The 26831-nt window shown below is 31.0% G+C and overlaps 1 protein-coding gene across 2 annotated transcripts in view; it reads right to left on the reverse strand.

Moving 5' to 3' along the window:
* Window positions 1-26293, reverse strand: part of SMC5 (structural maintenance of chromosomes 5) — a 128846-nt gene extending 102553 nt beyond the window's left edge. For both annotated transcript variants that reach the window (XM_075363793.1, XM_075363792.1), the window contains exons 1-3: window positions 26086-26293; window positions 21381-21522; window positions 2369-2515 (exon numbers count right to left, since the gene is read on the reverse strand). In XM_075363793.1, the coding sequence (XP_075219908.1) occupies window positions 2369-2515; window positions 21381-21522; window positions 26086-26135 (339 nt within the window). In that variant the 5' untranslated portion in view covers window positions 26136-26293. The remainder of the gene's footprint in view (window positions 1-2368; window positions 2516-21380; window positions 21523-26085) is intronic.
* Between the last annotated feature and the right edge of the window lie 538 nt (window positions 26294-26831).

Genomic DNA, 26831 nt, shown 5'->3' on the forward strand with positions numbered 1-26831 from the left:
TAAATAAATTTTCATTAAAGAATAATAATTAATATGCTAAATAAAAATTGAGTATTAATATTTCACTAACATAAACTAACAATAATACAAAATGATAAAACCTTATATCTGAAAGTTAAATATAACTTTCTTTCTTTACTGTGTACAATCAGTAGAATGAGAGAACTAAAGATATCATTAAAGATATATGGTATTCACATAAAGACTTATTGGAAGCAGGGAACTTTTTTTTTTTATAAAAGAAGAAAATGTTGAGTGAAGTAGAAAATATGGAGCCCAGCTTCTTATACAATTTTAAAATTTTTCTTTCAATTGGATAGAAAGTCATCATCTTATCAGCATAGTTGAAATAATCTTTTTTATTAATATTATACTATTTTAATATTTTTTTATATATATAAAAAAAAAACAATGACAAACTGTAATTCCAAAAAATATGGAAACTGCAATGATGAAAGAGTATTTAAAGAAAAAAAAGTTAAAAATTGCCAGTTTGAGATAAACATCTCAGTACTTTAACAACAGAACTAACAAAACCTTTCTAAATGGTGGTATATCAACTATCTTAAGCCAGCTGCCTGAGCTGTAAACAGTAATATAAAATATAACAGACAATTGATGCATTAATGCTCAATGTGTTAAAGCAAGAGGGGAAATTCCTATTTTACTCTGAGCAATTTAATATTTATATGAAAAAAATCATTGGAACAGTTGTACAGTATGTTTGGAAAGTTGTTGTGCACTGGAATTACGGAAGTGTAGTGACAAAACCTTCTTAATTATTACTTTGCATTTTTATTTCATCATTTTAAAGAAATGGATATTACAATAAGTGGAATATTTCATAAAAGGTGTTGAAAATGACTTCCTCCAACATCAATGCAACACTGCACATGTTTCAATTTGTTTTCAAACATTTTAACCGGCTGATGTATTGGAATGTCTCGTATGTATGCTGTTAATGCAGATTTTAGTCTGTCAATTATGCAAGGTCTGTTACAATACACTGCTTGTTTCGCTGTCCTCCATAGCAATAATCTGGGGGAGTCAAATCAAGCGATTGTGCAGGCCACAAACCCCTCAAAATGATTCGTTCACCAAAGACATTTCATGAAAGTCATTGACCTGTTAGCTTAGTGCGCTGTGGTGCCATCTTGTTGGAACCAACTGTGACTGACTTCCCCTTCAGTTAAATGACTAGTGGTTTGTTAAAACAACATAATAATAATCACTATTAGCTGTTTTTTTTTTTTTCAAAAAAGATTGGACCAACAATGTTCTACTCACACCAACAGAGACTCCAATTTTCCCTTCGTGTAAGATTGTTTGTGTAATTCATTGGGATTAGTTGTCAACCACAGTCATGTATTTTGTGAATTAATATACTCTCCTAGATGAAACCATGCTTCATCTGTAAAAAACGTAATGTTGAAGACACCTATAGAAATTTGGTCAATAAAACATTTAAACCATTAACAATAATTTAGTCTTTTGGCATAATCTGTAGGTTTCAGTTCTTGAACACACACTACTTTGTAGGAGGAAAATTTTCAGTTCTTTTCTTATAGATTTGGGTGGTAGCAAGTCCAATATCTTGCTGCTTGCTAACTTATGCATTGACTTTGATGCACTTTTGGAGCCTGTTGTCCAAAATCTTTCGATAAGAGTTCAAATCACATTGCAGTGAGGAACAGTATTTGGAAACTTTTCAGAAAACTTGTGCTTCACTAAGTCAGTATGCTTGTCACCTTCACAAAAGACGTGTTCAACAAGAAAAATGCAATCCTCTACCAAAAGAACCATTACATTTTTTACAACTATTGATTCTGATAGATAAAACAACACGAAACGAAATGAAGCACATTCAATCAACACTCAACAACTGAGGTCTTGGTTTATTATGGAGCAAAGCCCAATAAACACCCAGGACAACCAACCTAATGCCAGAAGAACAGAATGAACCACATAATTCTAAATCTAACTGCACAGCAACTTTCTGAACGTACTGCATTACCCAGCTACAAAGCAGTGAAGTTTGATTCTACAATATGCAATGTATGTCATGGCAAAAAGGACTGTTTTTTCATTTGTCAATAAGTCAATAAAAGTGAAAAAATGGAATAATGCTAAGAATTTTCATTATGTTAAAAAAAATAGAAGCACTAGTTTCATTTACAAACATGATCAAATTAAATGATGTGGTAGAATGAGATAAATTATTAATACTGGAAGAGTGAGAGCTTCATTAACATAATCTCCCACAAAGTTGATATTAGTGCACAAATAAAATAAAAAAACAGTTACATTAAATTTTTAGTTTCAAAATAAATACTACAGTACGTAAAAGCTAATCTACCAGCATACTTACATCCTTAAAAGTAACAAACTCTTTATTTATATGCCAAGTAGATAAATCTCTCATCAAAGTTCTACTAATAATAATATTTCCATCAGGATGAAACAATTCAATTTCAATTTCACTTTTAACACAACCACGCCTTATAAATTCATTAACCTGTGAAATAAACATTTATAAAATTAAAGATTTTACAAACCTGTGACCAAATAACTTAAAACAAATCTAATAATGTTAATTTCAAAAGCCAGATTGTTTCTATATATATATATATATATATATATATCTGTGCTTTTTAAAACAAACCAAATCAAAACTAGTTTGCAACAGTTGTATACAAAATGCCACTTTTTTTAAAAGCACTCCTGAAAATATTTATGATAGTGCATTTAAAAGTGAAAATACCTCTATAATTTTGAACTGAGAAGATAAGCCCCTTTTTAAATAACAGAAAAATAACTGCTTCTCAAAACTTTTCAGTAAGAGTACCATAATTATAAATATTATTAAATAACTTGCATCACTACATTTATGAAAACATCTGGTACCAAATTAAATTTATGTCCATATCCTGTCTTAAACCAGGTGCTTAATTTAATTCTCTTTGGATTTAACAAATACCTTTCTTATACTATCACTGTAATTCCCTTATCCAAAACAATATCTGACTTCCATGATGTAATCCCAACATCCTTTTCTGCTAAAGATTATTAAAATACCTTACTGTTCTGACCCTTCAAACTTAGGTGAACATTTGAAATTTTTTGTTTTAAAAGCAAATTCCAAAGCTCCCTCAAATCACACTCACTTTTAAACTTTTCCTCTGAGATTTATAATAATTAATTCACTTTTATTTACATAACTTTGTACACTTTGGTTTTTTTTTTTGTTGTCCTTATTATAAGATGTACTTACTTTTTTAAAAATTGAGTACGTACAAAATAAATATTGGAGTTTTTATCTGTGTATCTTCTGGATGATGTGTACAGCATTGATAAAAAACTAGAATCAAAATAAAAAAAGGGCAATTTTAACTGCACACATGGCCATAGATTGAGTCCTTATCTTTCTGCTCGACAGCACTACTAGCAAAAATGACAAGACTCTGAACAGAAAGTTTCTGTTTTGTAGTTGGCTTAATGCAAACATGTAGCTACAGTTCAATGCATGTTCTGGAAAATGATTAATTGTGATTCTTCAAGTGACAATAACAATTGTTGATGGCATAATAACTGGATGTCTATATCAAGGCAGCAAGAGTATAGGATAACAAAGAGTGTCTGAAGAAAATGTTGAACATGTCTAGAGTCTTTCCTACATAGTCCTAAAAAAGCTGTTAGGAAGGTCAGTCACGAACTAGCAGTTTGCAAGTAATGACCAACGTGGAATCTTTAAAGGAAACATTTACATATGTATCCATACTGTTAACTGGCTTTTTGAAGCATTCTGTGCATGCCGACTTAGCAAACTAAATGTTGCAGCATGAAGATGACTACTTTCTTGACCATATTATGTTTAGTGAATATTTCATCTTAGTTGAAAATTAACTCACATTATGTCCATATCTAGGGGGTCAGAAAATCCCCATGAACTCTTGCAATGTAAAGTGTCTACCCAAAAATAAATATTTTCTGGGTGACATGCTGATGGCAAGTCTATGGGCCAATTTTCAATTATATTTAAAGGAGGTATTAATATAAATAACCTTTTTCCTCTCAACTCTTTTCAGGACTAGCAGGAACAACTCCAAGATATTCTGATTACCCAGACAAATATATACCATGAAATTAAAACTCATTATTAGAATCAATTATTTCAATAATAAAAATTATAATATTTATATATCATCTGACAGACGTTAATATTTAAAAAAATAACACTTTTTAAAATCTATCAGCCATTATCATTCAAATGATTTTTTTATTACACCATCACCTAAACATTCATATAATGAGTTACCGATTACAACAAAATTCTAAGGAAGGGAGAAAATTGCCATGAACTTAAAATTCATTCATAAATTAATAAAACTTTTCTTAAAATAGCATCGTGAAGAAAAATAAATAGAATAAATTGAGTAAGACTAACTACAAAACAATTAATACTTATACAATAATAATCCTTTTATCAATTACGATTACAGTAACAATCATTACAACATGCATATTAAAAATAATTATCAACCAATACTTTAATAAAAAGACAGATAACAGAAACAATTTGAACTAATCCAGTAATTACACTATCTTTTATTGCAATTCCATCAATTAAAAGTTTATATATAATAGAAGAAATTATTAATCCATCGACCACCATCAAAACAATCAGTCATCGACAATACTGTTGTATGAACATTCAGATTCTAAAAAATTAGAATTTGAATCAAATATAATTTGATAGGATAAAAAAAAAATCAACCTTCCGACAATAAGTAGATAATCGAATAGCAGTAGCATATTAAACACGACTACACATTATATTTTCATCATCTGATGTAATTTACACATGAATGAACAATTTCCTCCATATTAATAAAGATAGATGCAATTCCAGGAAAACTCAACCAAATTAGAGTAATGTAATTAATAAACTAGCACTAATTTTTGGACATAGTTCAGAATCAGTGGTATAAACCGTGGATTTACATCAATTACAATCAAAATTATTAACATAAAACCACTTATTAAATGAGTAAAAACATAAAATTAAATTAATAAAATTTACATTAAATGATTGAAATGAAAGTAATGATCGTCTCTTAAACAAAAATATAGTAAATATTGAATATTCTTAATAAAAACAAATTAAATAAAACTTGTCAAATAAAAATTTCATAAAATGAGTTGTGTGTCTTGATTCCATTAATATCTACAATATGAAAGACCATATTGATATTTACAACACCACCAACAACACCGACGACGATGACACCGACACCACCACCACCAACAACAACAAAAGAGTTATTTACCATAGCAGAAATAAAAATATTTTTTGATAAGTAGTTTAAAAAGTAAAGTAAAGTTTTGATAAGTAGAGTAAAAAAATTACTATGAATAATATTAACTAAAATATTAGGAAAAAAATTAGTCTCAGAATTTAACTCTTACTCCTCATAAGGAAATTTTTATTTTATTAATATCAATCTTCTTACTAACTATACTAAAAAATATAATAGGATTATTACTGCATATATTTTTCTATAAGTAAATCTTGATTTTAATCTCAACTGTTTTACCTGTAAGATTTATAATTCGGGGTTCCCTAATATTCTGAAAGTGATTTACCATGACTTTCCCTAATTCTAAAATAACATGATATAGTTAGAGTCTAATGATATTTTTTTAAACAACGGTCAAAATAGCTCAACTGTATTGTTTATTTCAAAAACCCGTATGTGCAATAATATTCATATGGAAATTCAAAAACTGGTGATGTTAACATCATTAATACAAAATTAAATTCAGTTTATTTCACAGAAATATTTTAATCTTATTCACAAAAATAATTGGAAATGGAGAAGACAGGAACCTTCAAATACTTCTCGGTAAATATTTTTTTAAATATTCGTCTCTATTTGATTCTTAAATACACAACTTGACTTGAAAATTACTCAAGAACTTTGAGTACTAGCACACCCATAATATACACACTGTAACACGTTTTCGGCTCAATCAAGTTATTGAGAGACTAAAAAATACAAATGTTTATATAAATACAATTTATTAATTTATGCACATAGAGAATAAGACAAATCAATAAGAAGAATAGTAACAGTAATAACAATGACAAAAAAATAATAATAGTGAATAACAACCACAATAAAATAATAATAATAATAAATGGAATTAAATAACAACAAAAAGTAATGGTAAATTACATACAAAATAGAATTTCAAATGAGGACAAGATTTATTTAAAGGCAGTTAAATCATAAAAACTAGAATTCAGTCCAACTGACTTTTCCTTTTTCCTGTTTAGCCTCCGGGAATTACTGTCAGGTATTACTTCAGAGCATGAATGAGGATGATATGTATGAGTGTAAGTGAAGTTTAGTCTTGTACAGTTTAGGTTGACCATTTCTGAGATGTGTGGATTCCTTTCAATGTTATTTTCTCATACTTTCTTCTTAATTTGAAGGAATCCATTACTCAGGTCCATTATACTGGATTAGTTTCACTATATATTATCAGCATGAATAATTATTTATTCATTGTGCAGATTGTTAGATATGTATTTGAAATTTGCAGCCCTGCTTAAAAAAATTCAATTGATTTTATTTCAATCGGATCTAGCTAGACCTTTATCTAATTTTAATAAGATTTTGTTGGATTAAGTGGCTGTCCATTGAAGAAATCTATTGAATACGCCAGCAGAATGTTAATGAAAAATCACTGAATATGATTTCACTAGAACATTGTCCAGTTCAATGAGATTTAAATAAGATTTGACTGGATTCAATGGATTTTAACCAGGTAGTGGAAAACTTAATTTGTAGCATTCATGCTAGTAATATATTAAGGGTACAGGGTAAGAACAGTCAGTCACAAAAACATTTTTTATGGGAAATTGAAAAAAAAAAACTTTAAATACAAATTTGAAAAATGTAATATATTTTTTATTGTTGATTTGTAGATAAAACAGAACACACATGTTTGAATAATAAGTTTAATAAAAATATGGTCAACATACTTTTGCAATAACCATAACAAAAATATTAATATGTAATTTGAAAAAGGCGCCTTCCTTGGTAAAATATTCCGGAGGTAAAATAGTCCCCTGTTCGGATCTCCGGGTGGGGACTACTAAGGAAGGGGTCACCAGAAAATTAAAAAATAACATTCTACGAGTCGGAGCGTGGAATGTTAGAAGCTTGAAAAAGGTTGGTAGGCTGGAAAATTTAAAAAGGGGAATGGGTAGGACAAATGTGGATATAGTAGGAATTGGTGAGGTTTGGTGGGAAGAGGAAGACGACTTTTGGTCAGGTGATTTTAGAGTAATTAACTCAGCATCAAATAATGGGCAGGCAGGAGTAGGTTTCGTGATGAACAAGAAGATAGGGAGGAGAGTGGAGTATTTCAAGATGCATAGCGATAGAGTCATTGTAATAAGGATAAAATCAAAACCCAAACCGACAACGATTGTTAACATCTATATGCCTACAAGCACCCATGATGATGATGAGGTAGAGTGTGTATACGAAGAGATTGATGAAGCAATTAAACACGTAAAAGGAGATGAAAATTTAATAATAGTTGGAGATTGGAATGCAAGCATTGGAAAAGGCAAGGAAGGAAATATAGTGGGTGAATACGGGCTGGGCAAAAGGAATGAAAGAGGGGACCGACTTAAAGAGTTTTGCACGAAGTATAATTTAGTAATTGCCAACACCCAATTTAAAAATCATAATAGAAGAATATAACCTTGGAAAAAGCCAGGCGATACAGCAAGGTATCAGATAGATTATATCATGGTTAAGCAAAGATTTAGAAATCAACTCGTTGACTGCAAAACTTACCCTGGAGCAGACATTGATAGCGACCATAATTTGGTGATAATGAAATGTAGATTGGGGTTTAAAAACCTGAAGAAAAGGTGTCAGATGAATCGGTGGAATTTAGAAAAGCTTGAGGAAGAGGAGGTAAAGAAGATTTTTGGGGAGGACATCGCAAGAGGACTGAGTAAAAAAGATAAGGTAGAAAATGTAGAAGAAGAATGGGAGAATGTTAAAAAGGAAATTCTTAAATCAGCAGAAGCAAACTTAGGCAGAATAAAGAGAACTGGTAGAAAACCTTGGGTTTCAGACGATATATTGCAGCTGATGGATGAACGTAGAAAATATAAGAATGCTAGTGATGAAGAAAGTAAAAGGAACTATCGGCAATTAAGAAATGCTATAAACAGGAAGTGCAAACTGGCGAAAGAAGAGTGGATTAAAGAAAAGTGTTCAGAAGTGGAAAGAGAAATGAACATTGGTAAAATAGACGGAGCATACAGGAAAGTTAAGGAAAATTTTGGGGTGCATAAATTAAAATCTAATAATGTGTTAAACAAACATGGTACACCAATATATAATACGAAAGGTAAAGTCGATAGATGGGTGGAATATATTGAAGAGTTATACGAAGGAAATGAATTAGAAAATGGTGTTATAGAGGAAGAAGAGGAAGTTGAGGAGGATGAAATGGGAGAAACAATACTGAGATCTGAATTTAAGAGAGCAATAAAAGATTTAAATGGCAGAAAGGCTCCTGGAATAGACGGAATACCTGTAGAACTACTGTGCAGTGCAGGTGAGGAAGCGATTGATAGATTATACAAACTGGTGGGTAATATTTATGAAAAAGGGGAATTTCCATCAGACTTCAAAAAAAGTGTTATAGTAATGATACCAAAGAAAGCAGGGGCAGATAAATGTGAAGAATACAGAACAATTAGTTTAACTAGTCATGAATCAAAAATCTTAAACTAGAATTCTATACAGAAGAATTGAGAGGAGAGTGGAGGAAGTGTTAGGAGAAGACCAATTTGGTTTCAGGAAAAGTATAGGAACAAGGGAAGCAATTTTAGGCCTCAGATTAATAGTAGAAGGAAGATAAAAGAAAAACAAACCAACATACTTGGCGTTTATAGACCTAGAAAAGGCATTCGATAACGTAGACTGGAATAAAATGTTCAGCATTTTAAAAAAATTAGGGTTCAAATACAGAGATAGAAGAACAATTGCTAACATGTACAGGAACCAAACAGCAACAGTAACAATTGAAGAACATAAGAAAGAAGCCGTAATAAGAAAGGGAGTCCGACAAGGGTGTTCCCTGTCTCCGGTACCTTTTAATCTTTACATGGAACTAGCAGTTAATGATGTTAAAGAACAATTTAGATTCGAAGTAACAGTACAAGGTGAAAAGATAAAGATGCTACGATTTGCTGATGATATAGTAATTCTAGCCGAGAGTAAAAAGGATTTGGAAGAAACAATGAACGGCATAGATGAAATCCTACGCAAGAACTATCGCATGAAAATAAACAAGAACAAAACAAAAGTAATGAAATGTAGTAGAAATAACAAAGATGGACCACTGAATGTGAAAATAGGAGGAGAAAAAATTATTAAGGTAGAAGAATTTTGTTATTTGGGAAGTAGAATTACTAAAGATGGACGAAGCAGGAGCGATATAAAATGCCGAATAGCACAAGCTAAACGAGCCTTCAGTAAGAAATATAATTTGTTTACATAAAAAATTAATTTAAATGTCAGGAAAAGATTTTTGAAAGTGTATGTTTGGAGTGTCGCTTTATATGGAAGTGAAACTTGGACAATCGGAGTATCTGAGAAGAAAAGGTTAGAAGCTTTTGAAATGTGGTGCTATAGGAGAATGTTAAAAATCAGATGGGTGGATAAAGTGACAAATGATGAGGTATTGCGGCAAATAGATGAAGAAAGAAGCATTTGGAAAAATATAGTTAAAAGAAGAGACAGACTTATAGGCCACATACTAAGGCATCCTGGAATAGTCGCTTTAATATTGGAAGGACAGGTAGAAGGAAAAAATTGTGGCAGGCCACGTTTGGAATATGTAAAACAAATTGTTAGGGATGTAGGATGTAGAGGGTATACTGAAATGAAACGACTAGCACTAGATAGGGAATCTTGGAGAGCTGCATCAAACCAGTCAAATGACTGAAGACATAAAAAAAAAAAATTGTCAAATGACATTAAAATAAAAGAAAAGTATGAACAAAAAACTACCTTTATACCAACGTAACAAAATACTTATAACAAAAACCTCTACTCTTACTGATAAGGCTAATTGTAATTAGTATGATTTTGAAATTATGAAAAACAAGTACATAATTTTAGCAAAGAACAAAATTAAAATATTTTGTAAGCTAATTTACTCATTCATCTATCTAGTCACTGTCACTTCCTGATTCTATAGCAATAGAAGCTTGGATATTCTGATAGAATACTTGAGCATCAGACCCACAGAAATGCTTTAGAAAATTCAGGTCCTTAAACGTCGCATCCTTCATTGGTAAAGGACTTGAATAAAGCATTGCAGGTCCACAGCCATCACCAGAAAGTTTAAAAAATTAGCCAGCATTCTTTTTAAAACAGGTTTTTTTCTAAAAAGAGGACGAATAGAATTCTCTGTGAAGAATTACTCCTTCATTTTTCACATTTTTTATTTCTTTTACTGGTTGGGTGAGAAATTGAGATTTTTATGAAAATACATGTCCATTTCATTATTCCAAGGCTGAAACATATCCTGCTTACAATTCTGAATGATAAAAGATTTTGGTTTAGATGCTCTTTTAAATTCTTCTGTCCAATCATCAGGTAATTCATATAGTGCTTTCTGATAATCAAAGCGATGTTTTTTATCATACTCGAGATAACTGTGACCTCTTATTGGGAACATCACTGATACAGAATCTAAAATCTGAAGTTTATGAACAAAACTGTATACGAATTTGAATATATAAACATTGAAAGACAAAAGAAAATTTGTTTAATATTTTTCTAAGTGTGATATACCAATTCTTGAATTGCTTTTTTTCATATATTACAGATCTGTAAATACAATTTTTCGATCACCCTTAGTTTTAAATAAATTAGGCTTCAAAAAAAAATTAAGGGAAATATAGTTAAAATCCATAACACTTATAATTTTGCATGGCCATATCTGTGTTAGAATAATTTCGCTGATAAATAGCCTCAGGCACATCCCAAATTAATGTCCAACAGTAATCGGCTAGCATGTTAGAATTCCATTTCCCTTTATAGTGGCTTTCCATCACCAAAATGTCGTGGTGAAAACGTTCACCGTGTTCGTCACTTACATCTCTGAGGTTGTCCACGAAAAAATCCAGATGTGAGTGGATGAAATATATTTTCAAAGACATATTACATCCCACAGCTCTGTATGAAGTAAGAAGTTGATTAATAATATCGTGGTAATTGTCGTATTTTTGTTTGCAGAAAAACCTTTTGCAAATGTCTTTAAATGAAGCCCACGCTGCACTTTCTACATTATTTAACACTGAGTTAAATACATCTCTTTGATCAACACTCTTATTTGAGGACCAACAAAAATTCCTTCTTCAATTTTTACTTCACTCTCATTCAGAAATTTCTGCCTGATATACTAAAATCCGGGACTATCCTTCATCATTGCTTTTACAAAATTTTTTGTTAGTCCTAGCTTGATATGGTGAAGGGATAAAAATATTTTTTTGAGTTCAACTAAGGGCTCATGAATATTTTTCTCATTTGGAGTTAAGTTGTCTCGTTTCTTCCACTCTTTGGTAACAAAATGTTTATCCCTAGCTCAGCTGTCCCATTTGCAAAAAAAAACAATGTACTTAGTATAGCCTAACTCCATGCCTAAAAAAATAACTATAACTTTCATATCATCACATATGTTCCAACTATGTTTTTTATAATTTATTTTTTCAAGAACATCTTTCATCACATCATATGTCTCTTTCAAATTAATACCATAAACGATCGGTATCGAAGGATATTTGTTACTGTTGTGTAGCAGAACCACTTTTACACTATACTTGGATGAATCTATGAAAAGGCACTAGTCAGGTTTACTCAGGTTTATGAACTTGTACTAAGTGCAATATAAGCTCATCAATATTTGGGCAATAAAGAAAATTATTTTCATCCATAAAGTACTGAGAAAGTTCTTTCTGTTGGCTTCAAAAGCCTGAAATTTTTGTATTTTGAAGTAAATTCCAACCTTGCAGTCTTGATCCTAACAATTCAGCTTGATTTTTTGATAAACTGAAATTCCTAACCAAGTCACTTAATTCACCTTGTAATATAAGATATGGCTTATTGGAAGATAATTCAAAATCAAAGTTGTCTTCTTCAGTACTACCTGATTCTTCATCGCTGCTTTCAAAACATACATTCAGAAGTGGTTCAGAAACTGGAATAATTTCACTGAGGTACAGGCCAAATTGCAGATTGCAATGAAGGATATTTTACAGTATGTTTTAGATTTTTTAGAAATTCCTGACACACTTAAACAAAAGTAACAATTGGTTACGTGATTCTTTGGTTCGTGCCAAACCATAGGTACACCAAATGGCAAAGCCTTCTGTGTACCTTAGACTAAAATTACAAATGATATGCTTTTTAATTAAAAGTGTGATGTTTTTTCTATTTGATTTTACGGTAAACTCACCACATACATAACAAAAGGCATACACATCATTTACACATCACTCTTCAGTATTAGATATGATGTCATAATATGTAACTATATGATTTAATTTTTTGTCTAATATTGTTTATTTATAGCTTACAAATTATGTTAACAAAGTTAAACAATAAAAAATGAGCTAACAAAATACAATATAGGAGCTTAAAATGTTAACTATACATTGAAAAATGAAAAAAATCCTTTAATTAAAATTACATTTTTTTTCAAAAATGGTAGGTGATGGAAAGATTCTGAGTTCAAACTCGTTTTCAGCATCAAAAAACAGATTAAAATCATGTACCACATGTTAGGAAACAAAAATTATGTTAATCAGCGTTATTTAATGTATCTAGTTTTGGTACTGAGAATTCCCACCCCCAAAATGTTTCATAAAATTACATATTTCTTCACAATCTTTTACAAGCAACATTTCCCAATCTTTTATATTAATACTGAATTTCTTATACATAATATAAACTGATAAATCTAAATTAAAATAATAATAATTGTGTTGATTTAGTTATACATATAATTAAAAATAAGTGAAATAAAAGAATATAATAAAAAACTAAGATGAGAATAATTATTAGTGAATTTAATTTGTTAATTATATAGTTGCTTTTATTTTGCAGGTTCAGTGTACAAAATAATACAGTTTTTTTATGAAAATGATATAATTTAAATTTAAGATAATAATACGTACATTTAACCTTTGATCTCTATTTAATGTAAATATCAGTTTTACGCAATAGCATATTTAATAATATAAATCTGGACATGGATGTTTTCGGGACTATCTGTACAGGATGAGCAGATGCCAAACAGGTCGCTGTCACGATTGCGGCGGACTGGATACAGCAAAGCATGTAATGTTTTTTTTTCCCTAGATGGCGCAACTTACGCGCAGTGCTCGAGGATCAGGGTGTGGAGGGGGCCAACAATATAATCGTGGTAATGCTCAGCAATAGCAACAAGTGGGAGTGTGTCTCGACTACGATCACATCAATGATACGAGAGAAGGGACGGCAGGCTGAGTAGATGCGAATCTATAGACTTGGAGTTCAATGACGGGTGATCAAGGGAGACCAGCTTCTGGGGGTGGGTGGCGGGGGCTCCTCGGAGTCGTCGATCGCCCCCTGGGGACGCCTTCGGGTCACACGGATTCGGATAGTAGGGTGCCTGGGTGATCATGCAGGGGCTGTACATACCATATGGCTTATATCCAGCCCCTGCATGGTAGGAGGGGAGGTTTTTTAGCGGGCTTTTAAAACTAAAAGTATTCCCATATATAATTGTTATGATTTAGATGAAGCATTTAGAATACTATTAGTTAAAGAATCTGAATTTCAAGGTAAAGGCAGTGGTTGGTCTTTAATCAGTATTGATGGTTTATTGTTGGATATAAATAAATTTAAGCCATTATGCGGTTCTTCATATATAATTTACCTAATGCAATAAAACGTAGAAAAGCTGTGATTAATGTACAAAATAATGATGCTTTCTGCTTTAAATGGGTTATTTTATTGAAACATGTAACCCAGTAATAATCCACAACACTTAGCTAAACATTATAATATGTTACTGGACAAGAATGATTTTAGCATGCAAGCTTTTCCAGTTGACATAAAAGATATTAAAAATTAGAGTGTCAACAATGTTTCTATAAATGCATATACACTAACAGATAATGATAGACCTTTAAAAGTTTGTGAAATTGAAAAATCATACCATTTTGATTTATTATATTTAAAGAATAATAATAATTCACACCATAGCTACATAAAAGACTTTTAATGATTAGTTAGGTCTCAATTGACAAAACATAGAGATGCAATAAATGTATGTAAACACGGTTTTACATTTTATTATAAAAATAAAAATAGCAAAGATAGATTGAAAGCCCATTTAAAACGTTGTATTTACAATGAACCAACACATATAAAAATGTCAAAATCGAATGAAAATATATTAAAATTTAAAAAGTACAAAAACAGTTTCCTATGCCTGTTGTAGCATATGTTGATTTTGCACGTTTATTGAATCCAACACCATTATCCTTCATATACAAAATCTTATAGTTATAAGACACACATTTACGAACCAATGAGTTATTGTCGACATTTCCTTTGTCATGAATCAGTTTATGTTGAAATAAAACAAATTTTACGAAAACAACCTGTACTGTATAGAGATAAAAACTCTGCTGTAAATTTTACAAAAACTTTTATCTGATTTCACAAATCAAGTTTCAGAAAAAATGATACACATTAAAATGACAATACTTTCAACTGATGAACAAAGAAAATTAAACAATACTAAAAAATGCAAACTGTCAAAAATAATTTGGGGAAAAGTAAAAAAAATTAGAGATCATTGTCATTTTACAGGTCGGTATAGATGGACATTGTGTAATAGATGTAATTTATATCGACAAATACTAAATACCATACCAATATTTATTCACAATTTGACCAGTTACGATTCACATTTTATAAGACAACTAGATTATGACAAACAAAATATAAACATTATACCTAAAACTACTGAAAAATATATGAGGCTCGGCTGATAAATTTTGCACATTAGCATGCTACATTGAGACAAAAGGTAATATCAAGTTGGGCGTGGCAGCACATGATAGCTAAAATCCCCCTCCACAAACCTGCGATAGTGCACTCAAATCCGTTTATTGGTTTGCTTTCAGTAGCAGTTAAAATAAAGTCAAGTACGGCCAATATGTCAGCACAGTTAAAACCGTACACAGTGATCAAATTTTTAACAGCAGAAAAGGTGAATCCTATGAATATTTTTCATAGTTTAAAAGCGGATTACGGTAGTAGTGAAACTGTTGAGAGGAGTACTATGAAAAGGTGGGCATTGAAATTTCATGAATGTGAAGCTGGTAAAGCGACAATTGAGAATGCACCTCACAGCGAACGACCAGTTTCTGTGACTGACAAGAAACACCAAAAGGAGGTGGACGATTTGTTTCAAAGTGACCATTGAATCATCCAGCAACACATCGCTATTCAGTTAAGCATATCTAAAGAAAGGGTAAGCCATATTATCGAGCAATTGGGTTACCATAAAATCTGTGCACAATGGGTACCATGTAAACTCACTGATGGCTCTCTGCAAGTTGAAGTTTGAGCCTACTCCGCATCTCCAATACTCACCAGATTTGGCACCATGCAACTTCCACTTCTTCCCTCATCTGAAGAGGGATCTCAAAGGTAATCATTACACCTCCGACGATGAGGTGAAGCAAGCTGTGGCCACTTGGATCTGAGAAAGACTGCCAGAATTTTTCAGTGATGGAATGCAAAAACTTGTCACATGTTGGGAAAAGTATGTCAATGTAAATTGGAATTATATTCAAAAATAAATACTGTATTTTCTAGCTAAGGTATTTTACTTTTATTCATTTTTTATTCCATTCCCATGCTACGCATATATGCGCAAAATTTATCAGCCAAGCATCGTACAATGTTTACAAAAATGATATCTGATGTTTTGAGTGTAAAATTTGTAGACACTTCACAATTTACGGCTTCTAGTTTAGATAAATTAGCATCCAATTTATGAAACAAATTGTTTAATCATGTCAAACAGCATTTTAAAATAGAACATTTAGAATTGGTCACAAAAAAGGGTTTGAATCCTTATGAATATACTGATTCATGGTCAAAATTGAATGAAACACAGTTACCAGCAAAGAAAAATTTTACAGTTCATTAACACATATTACCGATAATGAATATAATCATGCAAGAATAGTCTGGGATCATATTAAATGTAAAAATTTAGAATACAGTGATATATATTTAAAATGTGATGTGCTGTTGTTGAGCAATATTTTTGAGAATTTTAGATCATTATGTTTAAGATATTACCTTGATGCGGCACATTATATATCGGCACCAGGTTTAGCTTTAAATGCTATGTTATATAAAACTAAAACTAAATTGGAACTGTTTATTGACGCAGAAATGTATATGTTTATTCAATCCAGAATTAGAGACGACATTTCAACTTGTATTAAAAAGCATGCTGTAGCAAACAATAAATATCTTGATAACTATAACAGTGCCCCCATTAAATGTATAACTTATGCTGACGCCAATAACTTATACGGATTTAGTATGAGTCAGCCCTTTAACAAATAATAACTTTAAATGGATCGACAACAACAATTTAACCAAATTCTAGATTCTGTAATGAATCATGCTGATGATGACGTAAGTTTTATAAATGAAGTTTATGTAATGTATCCAACAAGCTTGTATAAACATCATGATTTGCCATTTTTGCCGGTTAATAAGTACCACCCACTTCAAAGTGTAGAAAATTATTGACATTAGATAAAACAAATTACGTATGTCATTATGTATTTTTAAAACAAGCTATAGCAAATGGATTGATTGTAAAACAAGTACACAATATACTGTCATTTAAACAGAAAGCGACAGACAACTCCCGTTAAAGTCCAACAGGGCTAGGAACGGGGAACGGAGGGGGTGGCGGCAATCGGAATGTCACTAGGCGAGTGTCTTCCCCTACAGGGTTGGGATGCAATGTTATAAAGCCTAAAAATGGACAAAATCAATTTATCCATGGATATGGATAGCTTCATATATGAGCATGAACCTGTTCAATTTTTATGCCATATGAGATGTGATTTATTTCAACACTAGGAATACAAAAGGAACTAACCCGATACAAAATGTCCTAAAAAAAATGACTATTCCAAAATAGATTTTAAGTCTAATTAAATAAAAATAAAAAAAAAACTTTTATAAGAAAACCTATCAGATTTGATTAAACTGAACAGTCTGTAAACTTACTGTAAATAAATAATAAACCAAAATCAATTTCTATATACACTTTCCCATATATCTATTTTGATGACTTGTCTCAATTTATGAAAGTATCAGACAATAAGTACATAATTAAGAGTTAAATTCAAAAAATTACTAATGTTAGTCTAAAAAGAGTTGTGCCTTTTGCACATTAGATAGAGTTAGCACATTCTGGCAAAAGTTGAGGAAAACTGGAATGTAAGCAGTTTATGACATTGCCAGTGACCTACACATCGATCACCAGTGTTAAACTATTTGGAGAAAGCTGACTACAAAAAGAAGCTCGATCGAATTTCTATCTGCAAATCTCTACTGAAACATAGCAAAATCAAGTCATGTCTGAAGCGGATGATCACACATGATGAAAAGTGGATAACCTATGACAACAATACATGAAAGAGATCATGGTAGAAGTGAAGAGAAGCTCCACAGCTGACACTGATGATCAGGAAGATTAGGCTGTGTGTTTGGTGGGATTGGAAGTGAATCACGAGTTGCTGCCACCAGGCAGAACGATAGACTCAGACCTGTACTGTTGACAATTAGCACGACTGCACCTAGCAATTCAAAAGAAACGACCTGAACTGGTCAACAGAAAGAGTGTTGTATACAAAGCTGAACGCCGGACTGCATACATATTTAACGACCCATCAGAAATTGAGAGAACTTTTGACTAAGAGGTTTTAATGCAATCAACCGTACAGCTCAGACCTGACACAATTAGACTAACATTTGTTTCAGTCACTGCGGTGCATATATGGTCTCATAATGTTATTTCCAATAACAATAAATGTATTCTACATTTTGGTCTCCAAATGCTCAATAATTTTTGGACAACCTATTAAATCCAAATTCAAAAAATTAATAAAAATACATAATCCAAAAACAAATATCAATGTAATCAATAATAACTGCATCTTGACCTACATAAATCACAAAAAAGAAAATTTAATTGCTTGTACACGATACATAAGAAATTAAAGGTACAAAAATCATGGACTATTGTTTAAATTTAAAACGTTTTAAAAGCCACTAGATCTATTAAATTTCAATTAATAAAATATATAACCTTAGAAAAAATAAAATTATTCATTTGCTAATATATATATATATATATATATATATATATATATATATATATATATATATATATATACATATATAAAAAATTTCACTCAAATACTTTTTTTTTTAATTTAAATGAAACTAAAAAAATTAACTTGACCATGATAACCAAAAATGCTGGCACATTTTTTTAGTTCTAAAAAATATATCTTTAATTACACAAATAATATTAAAAAAATACTAAGCACTGAAAATAAAATTCAAATTGCTAATAAAAACCACGGTACTTTCCAAGAAGATGCCCACAGCTAATCTGCAGTTAGTCAGTTGTTATATGGTGCCACTGAAAGGAGAAAATAAATAAATAGTACATATTTTTTTTCTTTTTAAATACATACAGTGTACTGTAATCATTAAAATAATACAATGACACTGTAATAATAAAATAGTAAAATAAAGTATAGTATTTTCTGAGCATAGTAATGTACTATATCATTTACTGTATAACTTAACAAGAATCTAACCTGTATTTCTGTATTAAATGTTATCAATTTACGTGATTACAACATACACTGAAATTTTCCTGAATGTAACACCCATGTATATTGAAGGTGCACTGCATAATAAATTTATATAAATATATATATAAATACGAGGGGATGCTGAAAAGATCCTGGCTTTGATGCCTTGTGGTTGAAATAGAAAAACCACTTTGGGCTCATTTGAAAGTTTGAAATCTTAGTATGTAACTGTGCAAATATCAGGTGTCCAGGATTCATATTCAATTTTTTCTGTTGCAGGTGAAAGCTGAGATAGCAGAGTCTCAAGCAAGTTTTTAGTCAGTGAAATTACAGGTCGTCATGAAGTTTTTGTTTCTCTAGTGAAAAGTCAGCAAAGGACATTCACACTGAGATGTCACAAACACTGGGAGAGAAGTGTGCTTCCTACAGCACTGTGAAAAAGTGGATATCTCGTTTCAAGACAGGCCATTTCACTGTTGAACATGAGCCCCGCAGTGGGCACTCTCAAATCACAACTGACACTGCAACATGCAATACTGTCCATGAGCTTATTCTTAAGGACCAGCAAATATCCATCGAAAAGATAGCCCAGATATTGGACATCTCCAGGGAGCGTTTTGGTTTCATTATTACCACAATCCCAGACATGCGCAAGCTTTCAGCAAAGTGGGAGCCCAAATGTTTGAACTGTGATCAGTGAAAGGAACAAGTTGAGACATCCAAAGCCGTTTTATGCCATTTTGGCTAGGTTAGTGACTGAGGATGAAACTTGGCTTCACATCTATGATCCTGAACAGTCAAAAGAATGGCGCCACAGTGATTCCGTGTGGCCAAAGAAGTTGCACACCCAGAAATTGGTCAAAAAAGTGATGGCGTCCGTTTTCTGGGACAAAGACATCATTCTGTTGAACTATTTACCTTAGAGATCTAGTATAACTGGACAACATTATGCTAACCTGCTGGACCAGTTAAAGGAAGCAATTAAGAAGAAATGTCGAGGGAAGTTGGCCAGAGGGATCCTTCTGTTGCATCACAATGCACCTGCGCACACATCCAACATTGTGGCTGCCAAATTGATGACCCTGGGCTTCCAATTAGTCAACCATCTTCCCTACTCACCAGACCTAGCCCCTTCAGACTATTAACTGTTTCCGAACTTGAAGAAACACCTGAAGGGTATTCGTTTTGAGGACACTGAAGATGTCAAAGAGGCTGCTGAAAGCTGGTTTCGCTCCCAATCACAGGACTTTTATTTGTAAGGACTAGAAAAGCTGCAATAACAATGTACCAAGTGTATCAGTCTCAGGGGCGAATATAGTGAATACATGGATCATTTCAAAACTCTGGCTCCATTCTTTCTACACAAAGCCAGGAACTTTTCAGCACCCCCAGAAAATTAGAAATTTATTTTTATATAAATTTATATAAGTGCATCTGAAAGTATAAATAGCAAACCTTGACTAGCAAGCAAAGGTTGACGAGCGAAGCAAACGTATGTTTAAGTTTGGTTAGATTATAATTATATTTATTTATTATACAAAGTTAGATTATGATTTTAATTTATTTATTTTCTCCTTTCTGTGGCGTCATCTAACAACTAACTGACTAACTACAGATCGGCTGCGAGCATCTTCTAGGAAGGTACCAAAATTACAACAAAAATTTACATGCATTATAAATTTAAAGCCAAATTAAAAAGTTAAATGTTAAAAAAAAAAAATCACATGCTTTCATCCTCAGAAGTATCAGTATAATTTGAAAAACTACAATGTCCAAAAAATCTTAATAAATTCAGCAGTTTCAGAACAGTAATGATCTCAGTAGAAAACAACTCTTAAAGTCTGGAATGAAGAGATTTTAAAAGAATCTCAAAAAAAAATTAATTAAAAAAGTATAATTAATCTTCAAAATGAGTCTACATGTAACCATTACTCTGCAATATAATAAAAAAAAATTATTAAATGTACTAGTTTGCTGATTACAATTATTTGCACATAAATGTCTACAATAATGTATAGTTTTAATAGTTTACTGAAATGAAGATTTTATATTCTTGATTCAGAGGATTTTTGTAGACTCCATTTAGAAAAAAATATTGCAAAAACCTTCGTACGAGGTGCATGATTTAGTTAAAGTATTTTACTCTCAGCACTTTTATCTGAAATAATTTTATCTTTAAAAATGATAATACTTAATGTATTAGTAATTGAAAAGACAATGAAATCTGAAGTGCTTTCTTCAAAAGAAAAAATACATTATCTAAATAACTATGCATTAATCTATTAAGATTTAAAATATAAGTGCGTGTAATTGCATTATTACATAGAAAATTAATTTTATATGAAAAATTACTTACATTTGAAGCTCTCTCTAAAATATTTGGTTTTCCACCAAGCCCTAAAACAATGGCACAAGCCAAAGATGACTTTCCAGAACCATTGGCTCCTACAATGAGATTTAATTTTGGACCACATTCTAAATGTGCGTACTTAAATGACCTGTAAATTATGAACAAAAGCTTTAGTAACAAATTCAAAAAATTAAAATAATATCAAATTTACAGAAATTAATTTTTAAAAAAATAAAACATCAAATACACCACTTGACTAAATACTAATGAAGTTTTCAAACCATCGTTAACAGCAGTATGTCACTTACATTAATGTAAAATTTCTGATATTCATCATTTCTATAAACATATTTCAAACTTAAAATGGTGTTATTTTTTGAGTATGTTTGAAAACCTCATTTTCAATAATAATCAGTTGATACAAATGAACATCTATAAATCAATCATAAGAATACATTTTTAGATGTGGATAAAAGGAATTAATATCTGCCTACTTTACGCTGAGGCCTGAAGTAAACAATACAAATGTCGAGCAAGACAGTATGAACCAGGTGTACACAACATTGCATGACAGCTACTGCACGCCTGATTTAGTTTCTATTGTAATAATAATACAGAAATAGCTGCTTATTGCTCGATATACTCTAAAACATTTAATGTTTCTTAAATTAAGGAAAGGTAATAAATTGTTAAATACACTAAAGTTATCTTCAATGGTAATTTTGTTTTGGTTATGGCAGTAATTGTCATACGCAGTTAGTAACACAAAATAATAATGGTTTAATGAAATGATAAACATGAATAGGTTTGTAAATAATTTGTTAAGTGCTTTCCACAAACTCTGAAGCATTATTTACCCTGCATAAAATAAATTAAAAAATACTTTATGATTTTTTTGTTGTTTTTTCTCAATTTCTTATGGTGAATCACACTCTATAAATAATCACATCCACTCTCATCTTCATTAACATTAGATTTCAAGGAATCATTTTCAAAATTAATTAGTTTATCCACTTCTATATCAACAAAATAATCCATCTTCCTCATTTTCTCTTCTTGTTGTAGCACACAGTTCCGCCACTTATCTGCCACTACCTCAGCGATAAGAATTTCAAGTAAAACCTTTACATCCACTTATTTCTTAAATTTTATTATTCCGAGCTACAAATCCTTTTACTTGACTCCATCCTAGTTCTACTGGATTCAGACTGCAGTGGCATGGTGGAAGCCATAATACTGTATGTCCATCTGCTTCAACCACATCATCAATTACATATTTGCTAAATGTTTGCTTATTTTTTTTAACTTCTAAGAGTTCAACCTTTAAAAATGTGGAATCAAATGGATTTTTTTTCTCTCAGCCACGATACTATGTCCACTTTTAGCCATGATGTATTCAGGATTTTTTCTAATTTTACACCATGGTATGGAGCATTATCCATAACAATACACCATTCACGGAAATAATTTCATAATTTTATTAAACCAGTTTTTAAAAAATTACCATTTAACTTTGTGGTAATCACCCTTTACATTGGGTCAATCAACCGCTTTCCTTTGTTAATTACCAGTTTTATACTGGTGCTTAAACCAGACAAAAAAGCATGTTCAGATGTCTTAATGGAAGTGTTATACCAAACTTTATTGACTGAATCACCTTCGTTCACCCAAGTTTCATTCAGATAAAAAAAATTTTTTTTCCAATTTTTCTTAACTTTAATTTGTTTCAAATAGTTCCTTCACTAAATCTTTATGTCATTTACATCAATGATGAATAAAGATGTAAACGCTTCTACTAGTTTAATTTCTAAAGAAGGGTATTTTCATGAGATTTATTAAAAACAATAAGAACTATCATCTTTTCCCCACTTCCTAAACTTTTACTTTTTCTATGTGTAATTATACAGCAAGAAGGTCTCTCGACCATAGTTATTAAATTTCATGACACTTAAAAACAAATATAAACAAAAAATTAATTTCTAGCACTGTAATAAAGCAAATAAGTCATAAATTTCAATATGATATTTATTTAAACCAAATTAATCACAAAACAACTTCACTCAAAGTAATTTCTATCATGAGCAGTTAACAAAAAAACATTTAAAATAACAATGAAGTTTCACAAGACCAAGTCATTGTTTTTGAAATATTGTCAGAAATATATAATAACCGTCTTAAAACTATAAATAGCTATGAAGTATTGCTATTGTTTATATAACATCGTACATGATGTACTGAATTGCAAATTTTAATACTTGCACTAGCACACAGAACTTTTGTTGGGCCTGTTCTGTTTTCCCCCACAATAGTTTTTTTACGTTACGTATTAGTAACTGCTCACGTTTAAACATGTCTGGTTACTTAGTACATTACATAATATTACTAAACATTGGTATCGCTGTCTGTAATCAGTTTGTGTCTAGTTATTGCACTGTGAAGAAGTCGTTTCGTTTAGTTAGGTAAATTGATTCAAAGGAGAAAGGTATTCAGTTTTTGTAATTGAAAGGGATTCTTCATAACCCTCAGCATTGCAATAACAGACATAAGATGATATTACATCTTCTTTCTGACAAAAATGATAGATGGTGTAGCAAAACCGGCTGCAGGACAAAAATCAATCTCATGAAGAGCACTTGGTTACAGACTAGTAAATTATCATTTGACATGATCATTTTATTTATTTATTCACAGACTAAATAATATACAACCATCGTTTATTGTACAGAAGAATTAGGGATGAGTTCCAATGCTGTGACTGCCTGAAGAACTACCTGCAGGAAGTGTTCACAGACACTTTATGAAATCCAGTAATATTTGGCAGTTCAAACAAACACTCGAGATAGATGAATTCTGTTTCTCCAACCACAAGTACAATGTTGGACAGATTTATCCACAGCAATGAGTATTCAGTGGGATCTGTGGGGAAACCGAAAAGTGTTTTTTGTATGCGGTCCCCGATTATATGGCAGAAACGCTGCTAAAAATCATTCATGAATGTATTAGACTGGGCACAACGATCATATCAGAAAAATGGGCATCTTATCAAGGTATTCAGAATATTCTGAAGATGAATTTTACCTTACAGTAAACCATGCAAAGAATTTTGTAAATCTGCAAATGGGAGCTCACACCCAGCAAGTGGAATCAATGTAGTCTTTGGCAAATTATGAAACAGAAAGGAGCATGGCACAAACAGAAAAATATTTGATTTATATCTGTGCGAGTTTATGTTGAAATGTCAAATTATTATTAAAAACCCATTGTGGGGGAGAAACAGAAAAGACCCCTTTTGTTTACTCTAGATCTCAATATTATAAAATTATGAAACTGAGATTAGTATAAATTTTTCAATAACAATGTATTGTTTATATTGCTATAGACCTAACATATTTATAATTACATAATAATGTGATAATCTGAAATTAATAACATATATAAGTAATGATTAACGTTCTTCACATGTGATAGCTATTTTTAAATGTGATGTGTCATTTTTGTACACCTGGTGGATTACATCAACTGGTTGAAGGTGTTTATGTGTATGTGTGTTGTGTATTTACATGCACCACACACATGCAGGCTGTTTACTTCAGGCCTCGATGTAAAGTAGGCAGAAAATAGTACATAACACAAATAGTTTACGAAAACACAATAAATTCATTTAAAACAAGTAGCCTGATAAGTAACATAATACCCTTCAAATTAAGAGCTGAGAGTATACACTAATGAATCACAAACCAGACTAACAAGTCAGGAGTAAAAATCTGTTCATCTCTTTTGAACAGATTTCTTTTTAGCGGTCTTAAATGTTATGCCATGAGTTCAGAGTGCAGTTTCAAAATAAACAACAATCAAGATATTCAATAAAACTGCAATATTTATATTTTTTAAAATTTACAACAAATAAACATCCAATGAAAATAATTCAAAATATTTATAAAATATGGCTGGTAGAAACACACAACTGATAACACTAACAAAATTGAAAACACTATGAGGGATTCATCAGACTGTGCAAAATTATTACAGCAAAACATTTTTAAAAAACTGTGTGACTGGAATTATAATGCTGGATAGCACAGTTCCTAAGAATATAATAAAAAATAATACAAAATAATTTGTAGTCCTTAGAAACCAGCACTTTCAAGGAATACTGTTAGTGTTTTAATGCAACATTTTATTTTGGACATAACTAATGATATAAAGTTATTAGGTGTTACTTTGAAATTTTTGGGTTAGAAGGGGGCAAATATAGTAGGCACACCAGGAGTATATGGTCAGTTTTCCAGACACTGGGATATAACACAACGGCATTACACGATCACTTCAAAATCACGGAATACAGCTATACATGTATTAAAAAAAAAACTTAATTATTTTAGAAAAGCTGACATAATCGTCGCAAGACTAATCCACTCAGGGAGAAATTTTCTTGATGATTGTAGTTTATTTTTGATAATAAAAGCTAATAAATCAAATAGGTATTTCATAAACAATCGGTTTATACATTCATAATACTAATCACAACGACAAGAATTTCAATTCAAAACTGAACATGAAAATAAATAAACTTAACGAAAAAAGTATCCAATAATTTAAAAACTGTTTAGAATTACAAATTTAATTTCCAAGATATCAGCATGAGTTTAATAAGTTTGAGTAATTTATGAATAGTTTAAAAGTATATTCTGAAAACATAACCACAACCTACATGAAATCAGTTAACGTAATTTTGACAATTGATCCAGGACTAAACGACATTTCTACTAATCTACACTAATTAAAATCATAATAAAAAAATCCAAAACAGACATTCACATCCGCCGCAGATCCAACATTAGTTAATAACCTTAAAATAAATAATACATTATCCACACTATGAAAAAAGCGGTAAAACATATAGTGTAAATAACTATTACGTCCACCACGGCCTTAACAAAATTGAGTAGTGGTAATTGTAACATTTTATATAGATATATCGATGTTGGTTATTCTTGAATAAAAATATACTGTATTTTGTACATTAAAAATATTTTTAAAATGATTTTTTAATTAATTGACCGCTATTAATAGTTAAACACAGTTCAATTTAAATACCATTAGGACTTCGACGTTCTACTTCAGAAACATATAAAATCAAATACCTAAAAAAAATTATCTTAAAATATTTTTAAAAAAATTTTTTCTTTAAAAAATATTTGGAGCATGTTCGTGACATAATAAAACTTAAAATCACAAATTGCTCTTTCATGTCTTACAGTTAAACTACATAGTTTAGTGCCAAAGGAATTAGGATTTTGACAAGCAAAAGATTCAAATCTCCGGTGGCCAAAATTAGCCAATACTTGTTAATATTTCTTGAAATACATCATTGGATGTATGTTTCCGCACCACATAAACTCAGCAAAATACGACTCTATATGGTGACTGGCAGTCCCTCTATGTTTTTTATTTCTC

The sequence above is a fragment of the Lycorma delicatula genome, chromosome 4 (assembly GCF_047948215.1).
Source record: "Lycorma delicatula isolate Av1 chromosome 4, ASM4794821v1, whole genome shotgun sequence".
Classification (NCBI taxonomy): Eukaryota; Metazoa; Arthropoda; class Insecta; order Hemiptera; family Fulgoridae; genus Lycorma; species Lycorma delicatula.